This window comes from Pseudopodoces humilis, chromosome 6, assembly GCF_049639895.1.
Source record: "Pseudopodoces humilis isolate 2021_Gansu_Grassland_sample_001 chromosome 6, ASM4963989v1, whole genome shotgun sequence".
In the NCBI taxonomy this organism is placed as follows: Eukaryota; Metazoa; Chordata; class Aves; order Passeriformes; family Paridae; genus Pseudopodoces; species Pseudopodoces humilis.
In genome coordinates this window covers 12480228-12506131 of record NC_142205.1, presented here as the reverse complement: position 1 = coordinate 12506131, position 25904 = coordinate 12480228, and the positions used below count along the sequence as shown (strand labels likewise).

General features: G+C 38.6%; 1 protein-coding gene across 1 annotated transcript in view; it reads left to right on the top strand.

Annotated features, from left to right (window-relative positions):
• STK32B (serine/threonine kinase 32B) overlaps positions 1-25904 on the top strand; it is a 153243-nt gene that overhangs the window by 109681 nt on the left and 17658 nt on the right. Inside the window, exons 6-11 of the mRNA XM_005517847.2 lie at positions 2469-2558; positions 13621-13724; positions 18132-18248; positions 19375-19500; positions 24167-24298; positions 25071-25135. Of these exons, the coding sequence (XP_005517904.1) occupies positions 2469-2558; positions 13621-13724; positions 18132-18248; positions 19375-19500; positions 24167-24298; positions 25071-25135 (634 nt within the window). The remainder of the gene's footprint in view (positions 1-2468; positions 2559-13620; positions 13725-18131; positions 18249-19374; positions 19501-24166; positions 24299-25070; positions 25136-25904) is intronic.

Here is a 25904-nt window from a genome sequence, read left to right as displayed (position 1 = left end):
TTTCATTGCAAATCATCTATTTGGGTCAGTCTGAATAGATGTGACGCAATAGATGTTTTGCATGGGCAGTCATATTGGCATTCTAATGGATCATCACTTGCAATGCTGTCATTTAAGTGGCAGAAATTTATATTTATATTTTCTGTCAAGAAAAAAGAAAGTTTTAAGCCAGCAAGATCCTTGCAACATTTCATTCTACAGTGTACATAGAATTGCTTTAAATTACTGCCATTAGGTGGCTTTTTTTCAGTTACCATTTTGAAGAAGATTTTTGCCACAGTGTTTTGTGATGGCAGAAATAAACTGCAAATATGCTTCACTCCATCCACCAGGGAGTAGGAAAACCACCTTGGAATTGTTATGTCAAGCTGGGCTGTGAACACTAATTCTCATTATGGCAGCATAACACTTCCCACCTCTTATAAAGGGATGGCTTTCATCGGCCCATGGTTTTTCTCTGCCATGTGTAGAGGACTTCCCGGCCTAGACATCTTCAGAAAAAAAAACATCAATAAAATTCAAGCAGGTTTTTTGAAAAAAATTGTGGAAAAGCAGGCAAACTATTTCATTTAAAACTTCTACTGTGTCTCCCATTTGGAGAAACAGCTTTAAGTTTAGTAGTGGGAAGTACCTTCCTCCTTTCCCTCTTCAGAATCAGCTCAGATCTGGCCAAATTAGGGTCCTCTGAGTATTTCAGTTCACACATGCACAGCTGCACAATTAGAGGTTGGTTGATACTGTTCTTGTGGACTTTGAGCAGGATCTAGGTTAGACTGTTGCAGCAGCATGATTTTGTTGAGATTGCTCTTCTTCCATCAGGCACCAGGGAAAAACCCATCAGTCATTTGTTACACTCTTTTCATCTTTGGCAGCAAACATGATTAAAAGCCTCCCTGGTGTAGCAACTGCATCATGTCCAAACCCTGATCCAGTCTGTGGATTGAGTGAGACTGAGACCTTGATAAAAAACCCACACACAAATTTGTCACTCAGGGGTCTAGTTCAACATGATAGATACATTAATCCTGATCTGAGTGCAGAGCTAAAATGGGGGAGTACCTACCCCTGTCCTTCATGGCATTGCCAGATGTAATCACAGAGAGGATAGTATCTGCATCACTCCACAACATTTAGTCCTTGAGCAAAGATGCAAAACCTAACAGAAGACTTGTCAAATTAACACCCTACATAGCTTCAAGCTGGATTTCTCTTCAGTTTACTTGCCTATAACAAATCAGGATTAACAACTATTACTTCACAGTGGTGGAGCAATTGAACCTGTGCTTATCATAAACTCTCCCAGGAAAAAAGTAATAGAAAGTTTGGGCTGTTCAGCCTTATAAGTGCAGATAAATTATCTGTCTGGCTGGTCAAGCAGCACATTCTCAGACTTCTGCCACTTACTGTTCATCTTGCTACCTGCTGTCAAATGAGTGATTATTTGGGATCTGCTCCTGTTACATATACCTCTTCTGCTAGTATGGATCTAATTTTATAGTTATTCTGTGATAAAAATAACTTTTTTTTTCTCCCCTCCTTCTTTGCCCTGAAAAGACTCAGAAAAAGGCTGATGGTAACCTGTAGTGGATGCAATTGTAGACAGTGTCACAAGTACCTGAGATGTGAGGGGTGACCGTAGCTGGAGATGAGGCAAATTTCATACACAGCTTCACATTCTGCTTCTGCATGTTACTTACTACTCTGAGAAGGCAGAGAGAATCTCAGAGTAACAGAATGGTTATGGTTGGAAGGGTCCTTCAAGGTCATCCTGTTCCAGCCCTCCTGCTGTGGGCAGGAATAGGACCCATTAGACCAGGCTGGGGGCTCAGAGCCCCACCCAAGCTGGCCTTGAGCCCTGCCAGGGGAGGCCCATCCAAAGCCTCCCTGTGCCAGTGTCTCACCACACTCCAGGCTGGGTCTCACAAGGGCAGAGAGGAGGAATCACCTTGCTCAGCCTGCTGGCTGTGCCTCTTTTGGCACAGTCCAGGATGGCATTCTGGGCTGCAAATGCACACTGCTCTGGCACATGCAGCTGTTCATCCATGAGACCCCCCAAATTCTTCCCTGCAGGGCTGCTTTCAATGAGTTACCTCCCAGTATGTGCTCCCAGCTGAGACTGTTCCCATCCAGGTGCAGTACCTTACACTTGGACTTGCTAAACTTCATGAGGTTCTTGTGGGTCCACTTCTCAACTTTGTTCATGGCATGAGAAGATTCAGGGGTGATCAGCAAAACCAGCTCAGGAGTGCAGACAGGTAGTGGGTGCAACCACACAAGAAGAGTATTCCATCACTGTGCTTCCAAACTGATTTTTCTAGTTAAGAGTAACATTTAATGTTAAGTTTGTATTAATGTTACATATCTTTCCAATTGTGTTTCTTTCCATTATCACTTAAATGTTAGATAAAGTGAGGAATATTTGTATGATGTGCTATTTTAACTTCTGTTTTCACTTTGTGTAATTGCAGGACATGTTCATATCACTGACTTCAATGTAGCAACCATAGTGAAAGGCTCAGAAAAAGCTTCTTCTATGGCTGGCACAAAACCCTATATGGGTAAGTCTTCAAGACATTTAAAAATGCAAGAAAAATTACACATTAAGGCTGAATAATGGTATAACAAAAGGATTTAAAGTTGTAAAAGCATAAAGTAGATGTGATAAGCTTTTTTCTACAATATGTGTGTCAGCAGTGAAAATCTTTGTAGATGGAGAATGTTTGGTTGTTATTTTATACAGGAGCTTCATTTCTACACTCTTCTAGTCAGTTCTGTTTGGTTTCATGAATTCAAATTCCAGAGAAAATCAGCTGTGTTACTTTCTGTAAATCCCCACATCTTGAGACAAGAATATATGATATATTTGTACTACAAGAATTTATGTTATATCTGCTTAGGTGATATGAGCAGCACAGCACAGGCATGGGATACAGAGCATTAGGAGTCAAAGGAAAGACGGGAGACAGGGACAAGGTTTTACCTTTTCACACTAATGGATCTGGTCTAAGTTCACCTCAGTTCATGTAGTTCTTCCACTCTTGAAGCCTCCTCCCCACTCATCAGATTTCCACCATGTCCATCAACCTCACACAAAAAAACAGTACCAAAAAATTCTCTCCTTTCCTTTATGAATGTTAACACACCATCCACCAACTTACTTTCTCTTCATGGCGCCTTACCTCTCGGAAATGCAAAGATGCTGCAAAAGCCCCAGTTGCAGACTTTGCCATTCAGAAAGTGTCAGAAGAATCACCCTTGCATTTATTTGCAGCTGTAAGAAGACAGCAAAACTTTTAAAGCTGTAAAAATCCTCTGTTTCAGATGAAAAGTGATGGGTAAGGATTCTCTGTGGCACAGTTTGGATATCAAAGCTTCCACACACCAAATATTAAGTGTGTGACTGATACAGCCAGCCATATGACATTCATTGGTGCTACTTTCCTATTTTAATTTATACCTTTTATTTTGTGAAGAATTCTAACTTTAGTGAAATGCTACAAGGACAGACATTTCTGTTGCAGTGGTTTCTGGTTGTAAGGCTGTACCAAAGGCTTTCCATGTGGCTTCTCCTGAGACCTTTAGACTGTGAGGCAAACAGAAAAAACAGAATTGGGGAGGTTGGCTCTATGGTTGCTGGTAAGCTTCTTTTATCAGGAATTTAAACCACAATTTAACCTTGGTGGAACAAGACAAAGTCACCTTCAAGCATGGTACTTGCTGAGTACCAGAACCAAGGAAAGTCAGCAGTTTCTGTAGGACATGCCTAATTCTATGCTGATTTTCACAATGATGACAGTATGAGATGTGATGAAAGCTTTTTCCACCTCTTGAAGGTTTATAAAGTCTTACTCTCATGTGGATCCTGTTATGTTTCATCAGATAAGAGGGCACTCTCTAGCCTTTCCCTTAGCAGAGGCACTTATAGGAATTCTCACTTCTTCCTATGGCAAATTTAAGGAAATAAACAGAAAAACGTTATCTCTAAAGCCTTCATTCCTCTTTGAAATCTGATTGAAATAGGCTGAGAAATTGCTGGGGAGTGATTTGTTCACATGCAGCATGACCGAATAAAAATGGTTTCCAGGAAAAAAACAGTGAATTGATATTGTGTTGTAAAAATGCCCTGGCTGTTCTGATTAAGATGCCTATCTTGTAATGCTAAGCATGGTGTGAGTAAGCTCCTGCAGACTTTTCTTAATCCCACTTCACATTAGCCTTTTAGCCCCAAAGTCTTTGCTTAATCCCACTTCACATTAGTCCCAAATATTTCAGCCTGAAATATTCCCTATTTCCCTACTTATTAAATGTTAATGCAGAATGCACTGTACCTGAACCTGAATGTTTTTCTAGAAACCCTGTCCTTCACTTCCCAGCCAATTCATTCAAACAAGTGAAATACCCCCCACGCATAGGAACAAAGACAGGGACAGCAGTATATGTGAAAAGAACAAGGCCAACAGCCTGGCAAGGCAGGATACTTCCAGCTGCTTCTGCAGCTTTTCCTCTCAAAGGTAGTGACCTGAAATGCTGAAATGAGATCAACTTCTTAGAGTTTGGGGGGTCCTCCTAGTTTCTGCCTTGTGCTGTTCAGGTGGCTGGGACTGTGGAAGGCAATGTGTGCCTTCTGCTGATTTGGCAAACCTATGTGTCATCTGTGCCTGATTTTACCTTCATAAATTCACTGCTCAGACCTCTTACAACACCCATGACTGAGGGTATTGTCAAGGCTTTATTGCAGGAATAGCTCTTTGCAAACTCATACTGTTTCAGGCTGCCATCCTACCCTGGCAAGCAAAGCAAACAGTCCTTTGAGACCAGGCTGGCTTCTGGCAGGCACAGCTGCTGGCAGCAAACCACCACCAGCAGTGCAGAGGACTCCCTCTATTCTGCACTGGGATGTGGACCAGTAAAGCCAGGGCAGGACATGGTCCCTGCATCTGCTGGTCTGTTCAGTTATGGCTCTTTTCTCCTGCAGAAGGATATTACTTTGGCCTCTTATGAGAAAGGGAAGTGTGTGCTCACCTGACTGGAAGCACCTGTGTAAGGCCTTGCTACTTTCAACACTGTTCCATCTTTATGAGTGACAAGAAAACCCCACAAAAAACAAAAAGAAAAGACATTTCTTAAATTGCTCCCTCGTGAACAAGGCTGCAAGAAATATCTGTGTGTCTCAAAGAACATGCTCTGTGCTGGGCACCCATCTGCAGTGATGGCCCTCTACCCTGCAATAGAGTACTCAGCTATAAACCCAAAAGTTAAACAGTAAAACACATCTAGAAAATATAACAGGTTTCAGCATTCCTCACTTTGGCAATTTTATGTGTGTTGAAATATTTTGGAATGATCAATTTCCATAGATCTGTGTATTATTTTTGAGTGTTGCAAAAGCTTTCCATTCACAGGTTATATTTTGTGGGGTTTAAAGTTTGTTTGGTTTTTTTATGTGTGCTTTTTGTGTGGTTTTGTTTCTGTTACTGCTTATTTTTGTTTTGGTGTTTTGGGAGCTTTTGGTTTTAGTGGTAGGAGGGTTTGGGGGAACTAGGTAGAGTCTTTGATGTTTTTCTCTGCAGAGACTGAAGATACTCAAATGATGAACTGTGACTTTACCTCAAATCAAACCAATAAAATACATTTTGTTACACAAATACACCTGACAAAAATCCAAAGTCAATAAAATCAGTCATAAATTATGTGAAACGTTTCAACTACCCCATTCCTATCTCACAGGCGTATTATCTCAAGTTTTCACAGCTCCTTTCATAGTCTGCTGTCATGGTGAAGAATGTCTGTATGCCTGAGATTACCAGAGGATTGTGGATTTATACTGGTCCACTGAACTAAAACGTATGTGTCATCCATATTTATCAATTAATACTGTGTAAGTGTACTATTGAACTCAGAGGAAAGCCAGTGGATGTCCTGATAGCAACCTTTCACGTAGAAAAAATTATCCCATAGAGCTAAATTTGTTCCTCAGATAGTTAAAATATACCAGGGAAAGTCTTGAATCGACTTTTCAAAAGTGGTCAAGCTTTGGTCTTTCTTGGAGTCATATTAAACAGTGCTTTGAAATTAAATAATGTTTTGCAGCTCATTGCATTTTGAATGCAGGTAAGGCAGTGTTTAGGTTTTTGAAAAGCTTACTTTTATACCACAGGAGGTTTGACTGCCTGACTGCAGAGTTTCTGTGGTCATATCTTTACCTGACCTTTGATCCCAGGAAAATCTCACGATGTCAGCATGACAAGGGAGGCTTCTGTTTGTTCTGATAAGCAAGAACTCAGAGTGCCTGTGTGAGACTTTGAGGTGCTGAAATCAGTACACCCCACACCGATGGGATTTTCAGCTCATGCCAGGAGCTGTGTGGCTGAAGGGATTAAACACTGAGCTGTGAGCAGGCATTCAGGTTTGGGTTCCACTCTGGCGCTAATGAGTAGGAAGAGAAGAAGCTGAGGAGCCTCAGGAGATCAGGAAAGTTATTACCTCCAGCTGCTCTTCGCTTTACACTTTCTGACCTGCTACCATCCTTTAAGATCTTCCAGAAAAACTACTAATACAATATAATTCCTTTGACTATTTCAGTTAATAAATACCCCACTCTAAGTTCAAGAGGTAGTTTGGGTTTGGGCTTTTTATTTGTTAAATTGTTTGTTTGGGTTTTTATTGCCTGAAAGGGCCTGGTGTGTTGTGGACCTCTGCAGGCAGATCTGAGGGGAGCAGAGGTCCAGCAGGGCCATTCTGCCCCCTGGATAATTCCCGTTTTTTGGTCAGGCCAACCCCCCCCCCCCCCCCCCCCCCAGGTTTCTGTGTGCATAAACTGGTGCAAAGTTATTTTCTAACCTGGTAGGAGTATGTGATGCAGGAGCATGTAACAGTCCTGGTGTGTCAGGCACAGCCTGTCCTGAAAATCCCCAGCTAGGCAGACCCTCTAATTTCAGTACTGGGCAGAAGAGCTGCTGTCTATACACTGGAACAATCTTCCAAACACCAAATGGACATTTTTGGACAAAATCCTGTCTAAACATTGCTAGAAAAACTGGCCCTGCAGCCACTGTGAGCTTTTGTATGAAGTAACAAAGGTGCCTGGGCACAATTTCATGCTCAATAATGGGAGACCATTATTGATCAAGCAAGATGCTCGTGGCTGCTGGGCTTTCTTTCAACAGGGGTAGCAACTCGAGGTTATTTCTCTGAGGCTGATCCAGATGTTCAGGCACTAAGGACTTCTCTGTGCAAGGTCAAGAAGTGAGTTCTGTTCAGTGGTTGAGTAAAGCAGGGGGTTGTATGAGGATAGCACGCTGAATAAGGGCAGGAGAGGTTATATAGCCATATGGAAAACTAATAAGGCGTTCTAAATGCCATGTCTGTTTTCAGGTAATGGTATCTAAATTATTTACTTTGATTGAATAATTGCATTAAATATGAGTATTAAAACTATTGAGGTGTATAATGTGAATAATGGTGCAAAATCAGTTACATGGCTAGAACAAGTATAAACCTCACACTAGAAAATTGCTATCCCAGCATGCCCAGGCTTTAAGCAGCATTTTGCCTTATAAAACACAAGTTAGCAGCTGGCTAGTCTAAAGGTCTGAGTCAGAAGGCTGACCATTATAATTTAGACCTTTTTAGCACATGAGAAAGTAAACACTAGGAGGTAAACTGATAGCTTACTTAATCTACATTTATATTCAGGGAGAGAGAAGTTGTTTTCTTCCATTTTGCTCTTGAAACAGCTTCTACTCTGGATAGAAGATCACTGGTCATTATTGTAGTTTAATTTCTGTTTTCTATTAAAAAAAAAGATCCAGAAAAATTATTGACCCCTGAATTTACTTCTCAGGGGAAAGTGAAAAATAATATTTTCTCATCACAGTGTTGAGAAAGCAATTAACATTTCACTGAAACATCTCAGTTCAGGGTTCTTGGAATATTATTCCAAAAATCAAGTTCATTTTTTATTCAGCTCAATCTGTCATGCCTTAAGCCTGATTCAGCAAGGTGAAGCTATAAGTGTGCTCTATGCATCATCATTCACACATTTAAAATTTGCAAACATCTAACATTTCAACAGCTTGTCCTGTGCTAGTCAATCAAAATATTGCTTATGCTGTGTGTATCATATATATGTGTATATATCAATTTATACACACATTTTTTTTCCCCAAGATCAGGGACTAATATGTGGAAGGAGAATGATACCTGGCAGTGTGATATTATGCTGAATCTCAGTTAATGACACTGGAATGTATTTTCTAATCTGGAATCTCGGGCACTACAATAAGATCCATGCCACTGAAGTATGTTTTGCTGCAATGACTACAGCAGAGTGTGTTGCTTTGCAACCCCTCCAGTAAAACACAAACCTCTGATTCCCCTTAGTGACATGTAGGGTCTCTGCTGAGATGCAAAAAAACATCAGAGAGCAGTAGCTAGACAACTGGATGAGCAATGTCAGGGATTTAATTCTTAAGAAATGTTTTGGACATAGCCACCTGAACTGGATCATAAAAAAAAAAAAAAAAAGAGAAAAAAACACTATGTTTTTTTGGGTTTTTTTTTTGTTTCATTCTCAGTTTCTCATATTAATAACACTGTCACAGGGCATTGTGCAGGAACTGATGACCAGATGTCATTGCAAACATTTAGCTTTTCATGGACGGACAGCTCCTTAGAGTAATCCATCCTGCAAGACTGACTTGCAAGTTATTGCTTGAATAGACTGATTTGTTAGTATGTAGATGCTCCATCAGAAATAATAGCAGCCATTCTTTTTGCCTACCACACCAAGACATGGACCTCAAATTGATCATTTTATCATGGACAGCATTTTCAAAATCACCTCTGAGCACCAAATTAAAAATAGTCTGAATTTCAGAGACCCAGGGCACTTATAGCTTATGAAGTTGTGATACCAATGAATACTCAGCAGATTTTCAGAAACCCTATTTAAAATGTTTTATTCTTTGTACAAAATGGAATTTTACAATGGGAAAAAATAGTGAAAATTTGGTTTAGTATTATTTGCATTTACATGGATATTCTCTTTTATTTCAAGCTCATGAATTATATTGCTAGATACTAATATCTTTCCACAATTAAAGGTAGATAATTACCAACCAGGTACATAAAATTTCCTTTTTTATAACTTTATTTTTGTTACAGTTCTTTAAGAAAATATGAATACAAGATGAGGTGCATCGTCTACAAAATTCACATTGCAGATCATATGACTGATATGAAAATTCCAGTGGATAGTTATATACATTAATGGATTTGTCCCATACTACTGCCTTTTGCACAAACCTACAGAACAGGAGTAAGGATATCCCAGTATGCTATTGCTTCTGAGATGGATGCAGACCCACTAGATTTGCTTTCACATTCAATTTGTTTGTATGTTGTCCTCTAGTATGGTTTTATTTTAGAGAGAAATAACCATTTATTTACTTTCTACAGTCTGTAGTAGTATGGCATTATTAAAAAGATACAGTGCAAAAGCATAAAAAGATACATTTCTGAAGAGGATTTCTTTTAATTTATTGGAAAAAAGTATTGACTGGGTATTTGTATTGGAGACAACCAAGAAATGCACTGAAGCACACAATACAGTACAAATGTGGATTAATTTGTGTAACTTTTCAAGAAAGCAGAGCAGGTAAATAGTAAAATAATGAAAGTGTATTATTAAGAGAAAAATATAGATGCAGAAAAGAAACAATAGAAGGACTTTTACTTGGCTAGTTGCCAAAGTTAGTATGTGCGATTACTCATTTTTATATAAGGCAAAGAGACATTCCTAATTTTATTTGCTCTGTTAAAATTAGTACAGATGCCCTATCTTGGAATGCCATTGGTATTTAAAGGGTATTTCTTTGTAGTTTTCAAAAAAGTGCATGAAAGGTGTCAGATCACACTTTGTGAAATGTGAAGAGCAATAACCCAAACAAAAAGGCTGCAGTCTTCTGAGTTCCACACTTTTAAAAGTTCCCATTACTTTGGGTGATAGGTTTTCCAGGTATCAGAGCAGAGGTGAAGAGTCCATGCAGTTCATGATGACTGCCAAGAGGAAGAAGCTGTAAAGATCCCATGGAGGGTTTTGGCCTCAGTGGTCCCACTCAGATGTGCTGTGAGGAGCTGGCTGCTTGAGCTTCGCCAGGATCACAGGATTGTTGGGTGACTCATGATAGCAGGGCCCCCAGGAGCTCTGCTCCAACTCTGCTCAAAGCAGGGAGAGCAGTGAGGCTGCACCAGGTTCCTGCTCTTGAGTCATTCTTCAGGCAGCTCTAGGAATATGCAGTTCTCCATCATATCAAAGAAATTAGGTCAGGGGAGCTGTGAGGACCTGTGGGATCTACCAATTGCAACATTTCTCTACTTTTCTTTGATTTCACTCTTGCTGCTAGACTTGATTTATCTTCACTGTTTAAAAGTTGAGCTTCTGCCATGCAAACATCTACTGCCTTTCCCCTAAGTGCATGCAATTGTAACTACAGCTCTTAGCCAAACAAAGTGCAGGATCAAACCCAATATTAAACCATTTATTTTCCTGAAAAGCCTTTGTTCAGTGGAAACTGCTGAAGGAAAAAGATATGAACATTTCTCTTGCAGGTACTCTCGCTCTTGTTCACACAAACTCTTAAAGGCAGAATACTTCTGCCCATGTAGATGCATGGGGGTGAAAGGTGAAGTATTCTTCTTGTCCTAAATCTGTATGGCAAGAGAGGATGTGTTCACAATGGGCACACACAACTGAGCTGCTGCCCTTGCTCCAAGCTGGCAAGCTCAAATCTGGTCATCCTTTGGAAGAATCTGCCCAGAGCGGGCTGAAGGATGGCTGTCCAAGCTGACCCTGGGATTAAGTTCAAATTTTAAAAGATTGCAGATAGTCTATTTAGGTAACAATATTAAAGAAAATCAATGCACAATTTCATCTTTCAGAGTTTTTATTTGCTTTTTTCCTAACCAATTTGCACTCTGAATTGGTTCTCTAGGAACAGTTATTTCTCACAGAAAAACTTAATATTATGTCCTGTATTTCATGGCTCTAGTTCTTCAGAGCTTGGCTAATTCTATGACTTGGAGGGTCTGTTGTCGTTCTGTAAAATCATGCTGTTTCTGAATGAGCAGGCAAACTCCAGAAGTCTGCACACAGCCTGGAGCCCTTCGTTTGCACCAAATGTCTCAGTTCAAAAATCATTTTAGACACATTAAGCACAAGCTTGGTGTGAAATGGGTGTTTAACTGTCTTGTCAAACTAGAGAAAGGTCTTCTGGCTTCAACATGGATGAGATTTCACCCTGAGAAAAAACCTGTATAGGATACTGCAAATCATATTGCACCCTCTGCCAGTCCCCCCCTCATGGGAAGTGAGTGTTTACAACCGCTTCAGTGGAGCTGATGGAAAGCAGAGAGGCATTCCAGCTGGACTGAAAATAATGCTGTTAGTGTGGGCTATCTGCTTTAAAACTGGGACCTTAACTGCTCATATTCTGACCTAAGAATGCCATCAGCATAAGGTGAGAAAACAGCTTCAAAACTCCAGGGCAAAAGAAAACATTTTCTGCTGATCTGCCTAATATAGGATGAGTTGACCTTGAGAATTTTAGAACAATAAGATAAAATAAAATAAAATTTAAGTCAATAGCTCAGTCACTAAATTAGCAAAACACCTGCACCATTCTGGCAATATCATAGGTAACATCAATAAAGTGCTTTTACCTCTATCTCACAGAAATCAGATAGTGACCTGTCTCATTATTAAAATGTTAAATCTATAAAAGAAATAGCAAAACCAGTATTACACTTGCATAGTTCAGTAAAAATGCCAAAAGGCATTTCTGTAATGAGATATTGTACATCATCTTGGCATGGTGGGCAAAAACCATAACAAATGGGGCTAAATCAAGCAAACCTTCACTACAAGGTTCCTATGGTGATATTCAAAATACAAGTTTGGTGCCTGATGTGCAATTTAAGTGCATCGATCCACTGAAGTAATAAAAAGAATCCTGCTTATGCTCTCACCATCCATCTTTCTGATAGACTGCACCCCTTTAGGATGTGCCTACACACCAGCAGCATGCAAATAAGAGTTGAAATAGACACAAAGGCAGAGCATGCCAAGGGAAGCTATGTCATCTGGAGGTGAGACAGAGTTAAGTCAGTGTAATGACTCTTTATGGCACTGTTGATTTATGTAACTTATTACAGTGTAAGTTTTCCTCTGCCAGAGATCCACTGGTCATCTATTTTCCAAACACACGCATTCCAGAAAAAATGTTTGTTTAGGTGCCTGCAGGTCTCATACCAAACATGTTTAGACATGATCCTGCTGGTCAATGAGTATAAGACCACTTTCATACATTCACAGCTTTTTATTCTACAGATTAGAGGTTTGTCATAACTAATGAATGGACGCTGAAATCTTTTATTATATTTGGTTCTTGAAGACTTTCTGAAGTCAAGTCTGGAAAGTTCTGGTCTAAATCGTTAGGTTGCCATCCATAAGGCAAAGACTATAAAAACTCTTCTAAAAAGAATGCCTTTCCATTTATTAAAGGTGCTTCTCTAGATGCCATAAGTAGTGGAATCCCAAACTGCCAGTCAGAAGTGTGACCAGACTACATCATTCACTGCAGTGTGCACATCACAAAGTGAGGCCATGGAAACAAGGGGACAATGTGGTACATTAGAATCCGTATCATGGCCAGAAGAGGCTCACATGGTAATTGTAATCTGGCATGATGGCTGAGGACAGTGTTGTTTAGATGATCTCCAGTGAAAGTGTTGTTTTCACAAAGCGTGCTGAGATTCTGCTGTTAAATCATTAGAAAAGCATGACCAAGTTTTCACTTAATTTAATTTAATTTAATTTCATTTCATTTCATTTCATTTTATTTCATTTCATTTCATTTCAATTTCATTTCATATCCGCTCTTATTTATATCTGGTTTTCTGAAGAAATTAAAGTAGCATTATTTAGTACTGGTTTTTTCATGAAATTAGACAAAGTGAATCCTTGTTTTGAAAATTTGTTTTCTTTTCCTCCACAGAAGTTACTTTTATGGAAGTCATTACTTCATTGACAAAGTGTTTTCTTCCAGTCATGACAGCTTCTCACATCATAAAATCAGTGTCAGGATTTCTATTTAGTACCATTTTCCTATGTTGAATACCTTTAAAGCCTTTCTGATTAGTTCTATCCAAATGTAGAATAAGGATGAGATTTACCACATCCAACACCATCAATCAAGAAGAATCATCTCACCTGGCAGATATTTTTCCCATAAAATGTTTACATTGCCCTAAATGTTCTAAGTCACACTTCAGACTAAGAATTCCCCTCCTATTATTTATTTTTATTCACATAACATAAAACTTAAATGAAACAGGTAAGAATTAATATATGAAATTACTGACTTTTGAAATACCCTGACTGGCAAAAGTTGCTTGCTATCAGTAAAACAAAGCACTGAAAGTACACCCTGAAAGTGCTGTGCTTCCAAACCTATTTAATTACAGTTTGTTGAGTCTTCATTAATTTTTCAGCTGTGAAATAATACCCATAGTCTAACCTTAACAAAATGCTTTTTTGTTCAATTTGATTTATTATTTTAGCTCCAGAAGTGTTCCAGGCTTTTATGGATGGAGGTCCAGGATACTCGTACCCAGTAGACTGGTGGTCATTAGGAATTACAGCATATGAATTACTGAGGGGTTGGGTAAGAATGAAGTTTGTTGTTATCTAACAAAAATATCAAGTTTGCAGTACCCCTGAGTGCACTCTTCAGGATGAAATTTGAGTGTACAAGGCCCAGGTCAGGAATGTTGTCCTGATTCTTTCCCAGGTGAAAACACTCTTGGAAGAGTTTCATCCCACACTCAAATATATTAGGAAAATCTGCCCCAATTTGACTAAGTAAAGGCCCGATGCTTAATGGCTTCTTTATAATGCTTTTATATATATATATATAATATTTTTGATTCTCTTGGCTAATACCATAAGAGATCTAATGTAATCCTAAAATGCTTGGCCCAGCTACAGAAAGTTATTATTTGCCAGTGCATTTGTTTCTTATCTAATCAATTATGTGAATAAGCTTAATGAAAAATCTTCCTGAGCATGGTCTAATATCACAGAAGATAATGGAAAATTCTTTTGGTTCAAAGGATTTCAGTCAGTTGCTTTAATATTTACTATTCCCCATGGAAAACAGTAATTTAGATAATATTTCATGGTGATGATGTAGCTAAAGCAGCTGTTTGGGGTTTTTAAATTATTTTTCATTCCTGTTTTGCAAAGGGGATTTTATTGCATTGCAGTATGCTTTTTTATGTTATGACACTAATACAGTTCTGCTACCTCGTCTTGCCAGGCAATCCAACTCACAAGATCTCACAATTTCATGTAGGATGATAGATAAAGGAAAATAAAAGTAAAGAATAATTATTATTCCTACTTTTAAATGGAAAATATAATTTCAGGGTGTCTGCATATTGCTAATTCAGAAGCTACATTTTTCAAAGGCCTAAAATTTGGCCAATCTATTTTGTATTTCCATAGAAATAACAAAAGCCATGCTCCTGAGACAAAAATGTCTCCCATGCAAAGACTCTCCTATGCAGAGTTTCATCTCTCAAAGTAGAGGAGTACTAAACACCTTTCTTAACAAAAACAGCAAACTAACAATTATTATCATTTTTTCTCTACCATAATTCTCAAACCTTAGGGAGTTTTTAGACTGACATTCTTCCTGAGAAGTTAGTCTGGCAGTGATGAGCATAATACATCCTCAGTCCTTGCCACAGATGGTAGTTCTGGCTGCACTTACAGTAAATTAAGAGAATATCCTGATGGTTTTATATCAACCCTTTCATCAGTGAGTGTCTCCAAGAAAGGAGAGCAATGAATGTTTGTTAATGAAAGCTGAACTCCCAAGACTAATCACAAGAGATCACTTTGATGTGACAAATTCACTTTAATAAATATAGAATTATGTCCATTTGCCAAGATCCATACAGTCTTTCCTGAATAAGTCAGTCTGGCTACAAACAAAGCAAAGTTGAGACTGAATCAAATTTTTGTTAGATTTTTTCTTAAATAAAAACACTGCCATATGAACCTGCTCAAGTGACCCAAGCCAGCTGTTTGTTTTCTCCAGAAGAGCAGCTGTTGGTTACTGAGGAAGCCAGAGGATGGCTTGGCAGCCCACACCACTGTATGGACAGGAAAAGATGTATATTTTTAAAATTTTTTAGACCAGACGAGGCCTAAGCTGACACAAGAGAAGTAGCAGTGGGTTGAGGAAATGTGCTTAACCCGAGGCACAATGCTGTCTCAACCCCTGTGAGCTCTGGAGCCCCGTGTGCCGCAGCAGCAGATGGCCACGAAGGCACAGTTTGCACACAAGGCTGGAGCTAAACCTGCAGCACACAGCCCCTGCTTCTGCAGGCTCCCACAGCTCTCTGTCCAGCAGCAAGGAAACAGCCCCAATGCCACCAAGAACACGGGTGGGTGCTCAGAGAAACCCACCCTGCCAGCAGCAGCAGCCCTGGGCACAGAGGAGGCTGTGGCATGGGGCACCGGACACAGGGCTGTCTGCAGCTGGAGCCTGGTGCCTGCGGGAGGCAGGAAAGGAGGGAGCATTAGAAATAAGGAACATCACAAATTTGATTTTCCACCTCAGAGCTGTGCATAGCCTATGATGCTGACAGCCTGAATTCAAGAGGTGATAAGTAAAAGAAAAATGAGTAAAAATGAGTTGTTTTTCATTGAGCTGAATTATTGTTTTTATTTGCCCCCACTGCTCAGGGTGCTCAAGGCATTCCAGCCATTCTCATTTCTGGTTTCCTGCTGCAGGGCAGCCAAAAATATGTTCTGCTTGAAATGAGCCTGTAGATACAGGAGCGTGTTGTGTCCAGTACTGAGCTTTCTGCACCAGTTTTTGGTTACCCATAGTACAACTAACATTTCTCAATAAGTTGTAGGTACATTTTTCTCCTTATCCAGCTACTGATAAAAAAGCTAGCAAGAAAAAAGCAAATTCATACAGCCTTGCATCAAACATTGATCTTTTCACAAGATACATGAAATTTAACAGTAATTTAACTGTATGATGCAAACTGTGTCATGTGTCAGACTGTTCCTGAGCTATAGACAGCTGCTAAAATATGCTGCAATAAATGTCTATGCTATGAATTCAATAGAGACAACAATGTGAAGGAATGAGTAGTAGGTAGGATTCCCAGATTCTGACTTTCACTGCAATGTGAATAACCAACAGACTTTGATAAAAAAGCCTGAAAAAAGCAAATCCGATTTTTTTTCTTTTTTCCACAAAATAGAACTGAAGGGATAGGACCTTTGAGTGGATTGAATAGATGAAAAACTGGGGAGATAGAGGTATGAAGGGCCTCAAGAGACTAAATTTATAATGGCCATTTATAGTTTGAATTAATTAATAAAAACATGTAAAATCTCTGCAAATCTCAAAAAATTAGGACTTCAGAATGCTAATAATCTTGAAAATAAGGTAAACTTTAGGGATTTTCCTGTCAGGAAAAATGCATGGGCAGAAACATCCTTAACAAAAAACTTTTAATGATTCCTTATAGTTGCTAATTTTAGAGTTAATTGCCATTTTCAATGAATTCAAGAATTGGAGCACGTTCTTTCTCAATGATCTTATTGATCACATTGTTATATCAAGCTAAGTAACAGTAGGTTGCTTCTGGGTGACAGAAATCATGTAAAAGTTTCATTTTTAATAACTGTTTTATGGCAACATTACCACATGTAGAGAAAAGCATATGACAGATTATTTCTAATGACAATTTTGAACCCAATTCAAGAAAATTATGCATTTAGATCAGACATTTAGGTCCTGTTGAATTCATATGGACATGATATATCTAAATTACAATGGGCTAACTGAATGTGACTTAAAGCAAAAAGATTTAGACCTTCCTTGGATTTATTTTTAGAGCGCTCCAGTACCCTGGAATGCACTTGGTTTCATATGAAAGTTAAATATGTGCATGAATCTTCCCAGAATAAGAATATGTCCTGGGTCTTTATGAAGTGTGACTTTGATTCCCTAACAGATTAGATAACTAACACCTAGAAATAGTTTTAAATTATAATCTTCTACAAAACTAGCAAAAGTCAAGGGCTGAATCAGTTCTTAGTCAAGGTAATGAGTGTCTGCCCTTTGCTGTTCAGGATATTGGATTGATAGGAAGCTCTGTGTTGTTTATGAATTATGATGCATTAATTTTCACACTGCTGCTAGGGTGGCATTTAGCTGCACATCTCATATCACATATTTATCACCTGCTGGGTACAACTTAATTCACGAGCAATCCACTCTCTGTCCCTGTTTACAAAAATACATTAAATATAATTGTAGCAACTTGCTTCAAACATACAAGTATATGCACAGAAAATAACAGGAGTATAAATTTATATGTAGTATTTTATTTCCAAATTCTGCATGTAATAACAGATAAATCAGAGAAAACTTCATGGACAATGCACTCCAAAGACCAGAGCTTTTCTTCATCTATAGAAGAATTTAGGCACTGCAAACACATGACAGCAGATCCATGTAGTGTGTTCATTTTGAATTTTTAAAAAAGTCAAAGATAAGGATTGAGATTTGAGTCTTTTTTTTTTTTTTACTGTAATTCTGACACAGACTATTGTGAGCATTTTTTAGTTTCTTTATCTGCTACTCAGTAAAATTAGGCTGACAAAGCTCCTTTCAGCCAACTCTTTTCAATTTTGTTGGCTTAGGTCGCAAGAACTGATCACCAGTATTACAAGCAAAAAAGTAGTAAACAATCCACATTTCACATAGAATGCCCCAGGAACAAAATTATTTATTAATCTCATTTGAATTGATACTTCCTTTCATAAGAGAAAAGTTTTCAGAGAAAATGCATTTATGAGTAATTACATTCATTGCATCCAAAGAAAAGCACACATACAAAGGATTAGTCTCAAAATCATTATGTTTTCGTGGTTTTGATATTTTTAAGATAGACAATACTGAGCTCAGGAAAATGTGGATAGTCTGCACTCAGTTATCCATTCTTGCTGACTTCATATTGATTTAACTTTATCCCAGAGGCCCTATGAAATTCACTCAGCCACCCCCATTGATGAGATACTCAACATGTTCAAGATTGAAAGAGTTCACTACTCATCCACATGGTGCAAGGGCATGATAGCACTACTGAAAAAGGTAAGAAAGAACAAACACCTTCTGTCCTCTGTTCTCTCCTCTTCCAGAAGCCCCTCCAACGCTGGAAAAGGCGTCAGACAAACACACACATGAGGTAGTCAATATTTCAAGGATAAGAGAACGGAGCTTATTTCTAGGATGTTCTGAATGTTAGTGGGTTGCTATTTTCTCTTCAGAAGATGCAGTATTCTTAAACTTAGACTCAGGCTTTTCATGGCTTCAAAGAAGTAAAAATTTAATATCTCTTTTATTTTAAATCTGCTTCATTAGTGATAGTAAATGTTTGGGGATCAGTAATTCCTCATCTCTGCCCTGACCCCATTTCCACCCAGTTCTGGATATGCAAGTGGGACAGGGAGGGAAGGAGCACTCTGCCCTCTGAATTTCTGCTGCAGTTTCCAGACAGAGAGATTAGAAATTAAAATGGCTGTATTTCTTCCTGTCCCATGTTACTATAGTTGCAACAACAAAAGTCGAGCCACTTTGCTGGAAACATCACTAGGCTACAAGGAAGGGTTCTTTCTGAGTGCATCCAACCCTAAAAATTGTTCTTCCTAAAATCTCAGTTTTTTGTTTGCTTTAATTGTCTGGCCAAACTGCAAAAATAATCTGTTTCTTTTAGGTATTTAAGATCATCAATATTGATACTTAAACAGGAAATATTTGTGACTGTCTGAATAGAGTAATAAAAAATATGTCTTTTGCAGCAATTAGCAATCTAGTTTTGAATAGATAGAGCACTGAGGTAGATAATTTTAACTGCTGCCAGGATGGTCAGTGTAACTTCCAAAATATTAAAGAGAAAATACAAATTATTGGGTGGCATTGATCTGTGGTGCTTCATTTCTTGTGGGCTCTTGTGTATTTGTAAGCAGGCTTTTGTTGCTAATACATTTATACACTTCATGCCTGCAACAGCCATCTGGTGGCAATTAAACTGTACTCATATCCTATGAGTTATTACTTTTAATTTTCTTTTTTTTAGATGGGACTTCTAACATCTGTTAGAAGATTCCCTAGCTATTTTCTTCTTTATAAATATGGATCATACAATTTCTGTATGTGATCTATTTACTCTTCTATATGGCATCCAGTCCCTTAGAAAATGCCTTGTGCTTGATCACAGCTCCTCACTAAGGACCCAGAGTGCCGCCTTTCAAGCCTTGCAGACATCCAAAACTCTCCATACCTAGCTGATGTCAACTGGGATGCTGTTCTAGAGAAAGCTGTGACCCCAGGCTTTGTTCCTAACGTAAGTCAATATTCCAGGTGAATAGTGTTTGTAAACTCCAACTTTAATTATCACTGCTGTTTTACTTGCTTATGCTTGTATTTATTGCTCTTCAGTGATTTACTTGGGATTCTACTTTCATTTACTCAGTCACAGCTAAGGGAAAATTCGTCCCATTTCAATAGATCACAACAAAAACTAATTAACCTTGGCTCACTTTTCATTCCTTTTCAAATAAAAGAAAATTTTTTCCAGACTTTGCATTTCAGCTGTTAGAGTAAATGATTGCCAGAGTTAATTCTGAGACAAAGAATACCAAGAAGACTGTTGTGGCTGTGAAAGTTAGACATTTGAATAACATTTGGAAAACTTTTTAACATCCTAGTATGCTGTTACTTTTTCACTTAAAACATAGTGTTCCAAAAGGCTGACCTATTTCCTTTGTGACAGTTTCTCACAATAAAATGTTCCTATTCTGTGAGGGAATCTGTGGTTTCTTTTTTCCTGTGGTCCCATTTTGTTGGTATTTTCTGTATAGTTCCTTTTTGATAATTTTCAAGTTAAAATATATTTGGGTGCCATGAATAAAAAACAATGACTGTGGAGTTAATATGCTGCTTCACTTTCTTCAGTCATATTGCACTGTAATTATTGTCCAAACAACATATTTGTAGCATACCAAGGTTTGTTTCTGGTTTTTTTTAATGCAACTGTAAATAAAGATGAGGAAGGTGGAATAGGTAGAACCTGACTTCATCCAGGTGCACATTAGAGTTCATGACAAACATGATGGGCACAGGATCCAACCCTTCAGACGCTAAAGAGAGAGCATTGCCTAATGGGGCAAAGGTAGCCAGGTGTGCTGTCAAGATACTGCTCTCCATATTTGCTGGGCTTCTTGGCACCTGACCAGATCCTCTCTGGAAGTAACATCCTGCAGGAGAAGAAAGCTGTGGGTGGGTAAGTAGCGTCTCCCTCAGGGAACTGGGAGAAAGACCAGGAACACAGCAGGTAACAAGCACAATAGGAGAAGGGAAAGGCAGGCAGGTCCCTCTCACAGGCTCTCCAGAGCAATGCTCACCTGTGGGGAAAGTCCCTCCTTCCACTTCTTAGCTCAATCCTCATGCAAGAGACATGGAGAGATGATTGTCATATCTACCAGGCCACGACTCTTTCACCTGATGTCTATGCAGCTGGAATAATTGCTGTTCCATGCCAGGGTCCCCCCTACACTGAGGTTGCTGTCCCAAGAAAAGCAATGCAGAACAAAGCCCTTCTTGGCCTGTTGGACTCCATTCTCCTGGTGTGTGGATCTACAAGATGAGAGGAGACTGGCTTTCCTCTTTTCCTTTTTTGAAGTTAGAGCTGCTCTTTAAGATATCAGAGGGGTAGACTGGCTTTTCGGGCAAAACTCAACCGATTGTTTACACTTCCTACTCCCAGCTAAAATTTAATCCCCAGTTATCAGCACGTGGAAAATTTCACAACAGAGTACTTTATAAGGGACATCCAGCTCCCCACACCCAAAGATACAACATATGTGGGGTTCCAAGAGTCTCAGACTCTGCAAAGACAGATTTTCTTTCCACATTTGAATTCACTTCGTTTGTGTTTTGGCAGGCATCTATAAAACTGAAGGGGAAATCTGTAATATGTGAAGCAAAGTAATATTCTACATTTAAAAGGAAATAGGAGTAAAATGTTTCATTTATCTATCCAGATTAATCTCAAAGTCCCATTACAAACTCTACCAGACTCTTCTGTGTATAGTCTGATATTGCAGGGCTTGTTCCACCTGGTCGATTGAGTGTGTCAGGAAAAACATTGAGGTGAGAATCAAAGTGTCTTTTCTAGCCCAACATTTCTTTTTATGGAAACTTTGCTGTTTCATGAGACCAAGTTTGGTCACACATTTCCCAGGAACATTCTCTTTGTAGCACCAGCAAAATGTTCACTGATAAATTGGGGCCACACAACAAAATATTTCTTGTTTTTCAGGCTTTGGTGAGAAGGTGAATTGGGACCCTGTGAACTGCAGAGTGATTTGAAACCACAGAATTTTATAAATTTTGACAGCTTGCCATGACTGTCAGGAGCTTGTCTGCCTTCTACAGCTAGGAGAGCACATGGGAGACCCATGGGAGCAATGTCCCATAGCTTAATGTCTCCCTTATAGTTTGATTCCATAAACATAGTTCTTATTTAAGTGGCACATGTGTTTCTTTATGGCTTAGTTAGTTTCTTCATTTTCAGCTTGGAGTCATAAATTGTTGTTAGTTTTTTTTAAAATATAATTTGTTTTATTTTTAAAGCTTCTGAATTAAAGTGATATATTTTTTAACTACTCAATCAAATCTAAAAATTATGGATTATGGATGCTCAGGGAAGGAACTGATATTGATGAAATCTAAGGAATTACTTATTTATTAATAAATATAAAAAAGCTGTAAACTGCCAGTAATAAAAATCAAATATGTTCTACTAAAGCTGACTGGATAATATGCAGGAAAAAGCATCAGATATCTAAATATTAAGCTCTGACTATACAAAATTTGCTAGGAATAAAAATGATAGGGAGATCTCTAAACCAAATGTTTCGTTGTAGGACATCACAAATTATACAGGTAGCTTCTGATGTGATTGTAATGTTTAGTGTCTTTGGTAACTAAAAATATCTGTCATTTATACATAACTTATTTTAGTACTTCCACCTTGACAGTGACAAGGGTATGATTGAACTCTCAGAAGTCCCAGAGGAAAACAGGTTGCTTTTAACATCTTCTACTACGCAATTCAAATTGTTTTTGTGAAGGACCTCCTGATATAACAAAGAATCTTAAAATTTGCTTCAAGCATCACAAATTAACATAACATTTTTTTATGGAGAATCCAAAATATTTAAGTAATGTGTGTAATGGGTAAGGAAAACCTTTATAAAAAGTGGATAGAACAGAAAAAGAATAATAGATTGGAATGAAACACCTGTCTGGGAAAAGCCAAGAAGGATTCACCAAAGACAAATGGTACTTTCCAAACCTTATCACATTCAATGACAGAGTAACCTGCTCAGTTGATATGGGGCAAGTGGCTCTCATTTACCTGGGTTTCTCTAAGGCTTTTGATATAGTTTCCCACAACCTCCTTTTTGAGAAATTTATGTGTTATGGTATAGAAAAGTGATCCATGTCATGGATGGGGAGCTGGCTGATGGGCTGCACCCTGGAGGAGCTGGAAAACAGCTCCTTCTCAAACTGGCAGCCTGTCACAAGTGGGGTCCCCCAGGGATCAATAATGGATCTGCTCAACACCTTAACAAGTGATGTGGATGATGGGATCAAGTGTACCTGAGGAAATCCACTGATGATAACAAACTGAGTGGGGAAGTGGACACTTTGGGAGAACTACCTGCAGGAAGACCTAACAAGAACCTTATGAAGTTCAACAAGTGTAAGGTCTTAAATCTAGGAAAACATAACCCAGGGGTGTAGCACAGGGTGAAGTCTACCCAGCTGAGGAACAACTCCAGCAGCTCTGGAGGTTCAGGTGGACAGCAAGCTCAACGTGAGTGACCAGGGTGCTGCCATGGCAAAGAAAGCCAGTGGGATGTTGAGTTGCATCAACAAATGCATCACCAGCAGAAATAAAGAAGTCATTGCCACACAGTAGTCAGCACTTGCTAGGCCACACCTGGAATACTGTGCTCAGTTTTGGTCCCCACTACACAAAAAAGATGTGGACAGGCTGGAGAAGGTCCAGAGAAGGGCCACAGAGATGATCAGAGGAGTGGGAAATAGCCCATAATAGAAAAGGCTGAGAGAACTGGGGCTGTAGAGCCTTGAGAAAAGAAGGATTAGGGGAGATCTTATCACCATGTCCCGTTATTTAAAGGTTAGCTATAAAGATTGAGACTCCCTTTTTACAGGGAGTCACATGGAAAAGATAAAGGGTACTGGGTACAAGTTACTCCTGGGAAGATTCCAGTTGGACACAAGAGCAAAATTTCACACAAGAGCAATCAGCCATTTCAATAATCTGCCCATGAAAACAGTGGATTCCCTAAAACTGGACTCTTAAGATTCATCTGGACAGGTTGCTGTGCTATCTTGTTCAGACTGGGGATTGTGGTTTTGACCGGAAAAGTTTGACCAGGTGATCCTTGAGATCCTTTCCAACCTGGGATTCTATAATACTGTGAACTCTTTTTTGTATAAGTGCTGCTAACCGAAACAGACCTGCTCCTTCCTTTATTCTCATGGACAGCATCTAAGTAAATGAATCCACTGCAGGACTTCAGAAAATCAGATTTCAACAAGGTCTTAGGGGTGCTCCTCATCTCTTCTGCACTATTACCAGTGTCACTTATGCTCTATAGCACTAACTGATATTCTGATGAAGACCCTGGGCCAGATTAATCTCTCTTATGGAGTAACATAACTTTAGTCACTCTAGGAATGTATCTGTTTATAACTAGGAAGAGGATCTAACTCTTTATAATTGCTTTATAATATGATTTTTGTCTTATCTCCCTTATTTAAACTTTGAGCATCACTCCAGGCCTAAAAAGAGAGCTTTCATTTTACAGATGTGATTGAGGAGCTGGTTCATTATTACTGCTGTTAACACTTGCCAAGCAAATTAAAAAGCACAACGATGCTTCAAAGAGTAACTTTGAATCCTTTTGTACCAGAAAGGAAGACTGAACTGTGATCCCACATTTGAACTTGAAGAAATGATTTTAGAGTCCAAGCCTCTCCATAAAAAGAAAAAGCGACTTGCCAAAAACAAATCCAAAGACAGAGCTAAGGAAACCTGCCCACTGGTAAGATGGGGTCTGTGACTGCAGTCAGTGGCATTTTGTTTACACTCTAATAGGCAAACTCAGTTAAGTTCTGTTTTATCATCTCTGAAAATAGACTCAGCTTCTCTATCTGTCATTTTATACATTGCATAAATCATTTCCAAAGCAAGATGAAAAGCAACCATTTCTTTCAGTCAAACAGTAACAACATCTTTAAGCTATAATAATTTTTAAGATTATCACAGATGCTCATTTAAAGTATGAAAAAGTGTTGCCAGTTGTGAAAAACACTTCCCACACATGGACAAATAGTTACAAAGAGTATTTATTTGCTACTACTACCAAAAATGAAAAATATGCTGTGAAAAGGCTTGTTATTTATAAATATGTTAAAGCTGTCTCTTCCACTCTTGACTAATGTGTCCCATGTAGAAAAATGCGTTGTATGAACAGTCAAGAGTAGTGAGCAGATTATTAATAATTTCCAGACTTGAATTATCATTCCAGTGAGGTTTTATAAAGTACGTTGCTACTCCTAATGATTTTGAATGTTCATGCAAGCTGTTTTTCCTAGAGCTATCAGATGTAAAAATCCTCAGGAATTCTTTGTGGAGAACTTCTTTCAAAAGAATGAGATTGATTGTGCTATCACAGCCCAGTTTAATGTGTCTATGAAATGCCTCTTGATAGCATTCATTCATAAGCCTTTTTGTTCAGTGTTGTTTGTGTTGTTGTGATTTTTGTCTATGATTTCTCATCTTTTTAATCAACCTATTCATGCTGTTTTTTAAAGAACGTACACCTGCAGCAGTGCTTGGAAACCGTTAGGAAAGAATTCATCATATTCAACAGAGAGAAGTAAGTGCATTTCTTAATGCCTCTTTAGCATTCAGTACTAAAATTAAATTGAGAGCTATTTTTTTTCTCCCAGTGTAAGGGAAGGTGATTAATGATCACAGCAGCGCCTAAAAGACTGGATTTCCATTGATTTCTTCCTCTTATAGTCTCTGATGTGATGGTTTTGTAGTTCTTGCATCCCTGCAAGCAAGCAGAAGACCTTGTGATGAAAGTATGTTAGAAATATAAGGTAAATGCCACTGAAACTCACCAGAGAAACTGTCAATAATTAAGCAGAGGAATACAATAAAAGGTACTTCTTTTTCACAACTCAAATAAAACCAAGGGAAGTCATAACTCATGAAATTTTAATGATATAAATGGCACTGTTCTGACTTGGAAAAACTGTTCATACTTCCCCACTATTAAAAAAAAGTTATTCCAACATTAACTATTTCAACAAAGCTAAATATTACAGCCATGCCAGACATGAAGCAAGAACTTCTAATGTAAGGGTCAGACAGGGTTGACAGAAGCACAAGCTGACTCCCAAGGATATCAGTAATCTTCCTGGCTCAATTAATGCACTGTATTTCTTGTAATTTACTGACTCTAAGTTGCAGTAATTGTGGACCCTTTTGTATTAGCAGATGCAATTCATAACAATGGAGTTGTTTGTGTCTTTGGTCAAATTATCACATTTCATTCAAGTGTATTCCATGTTTTATTTGACTTAATTATATATGCAAGCCTTTCTAATAGAGTTGTGAAATGTTAAAAAATTAATTAA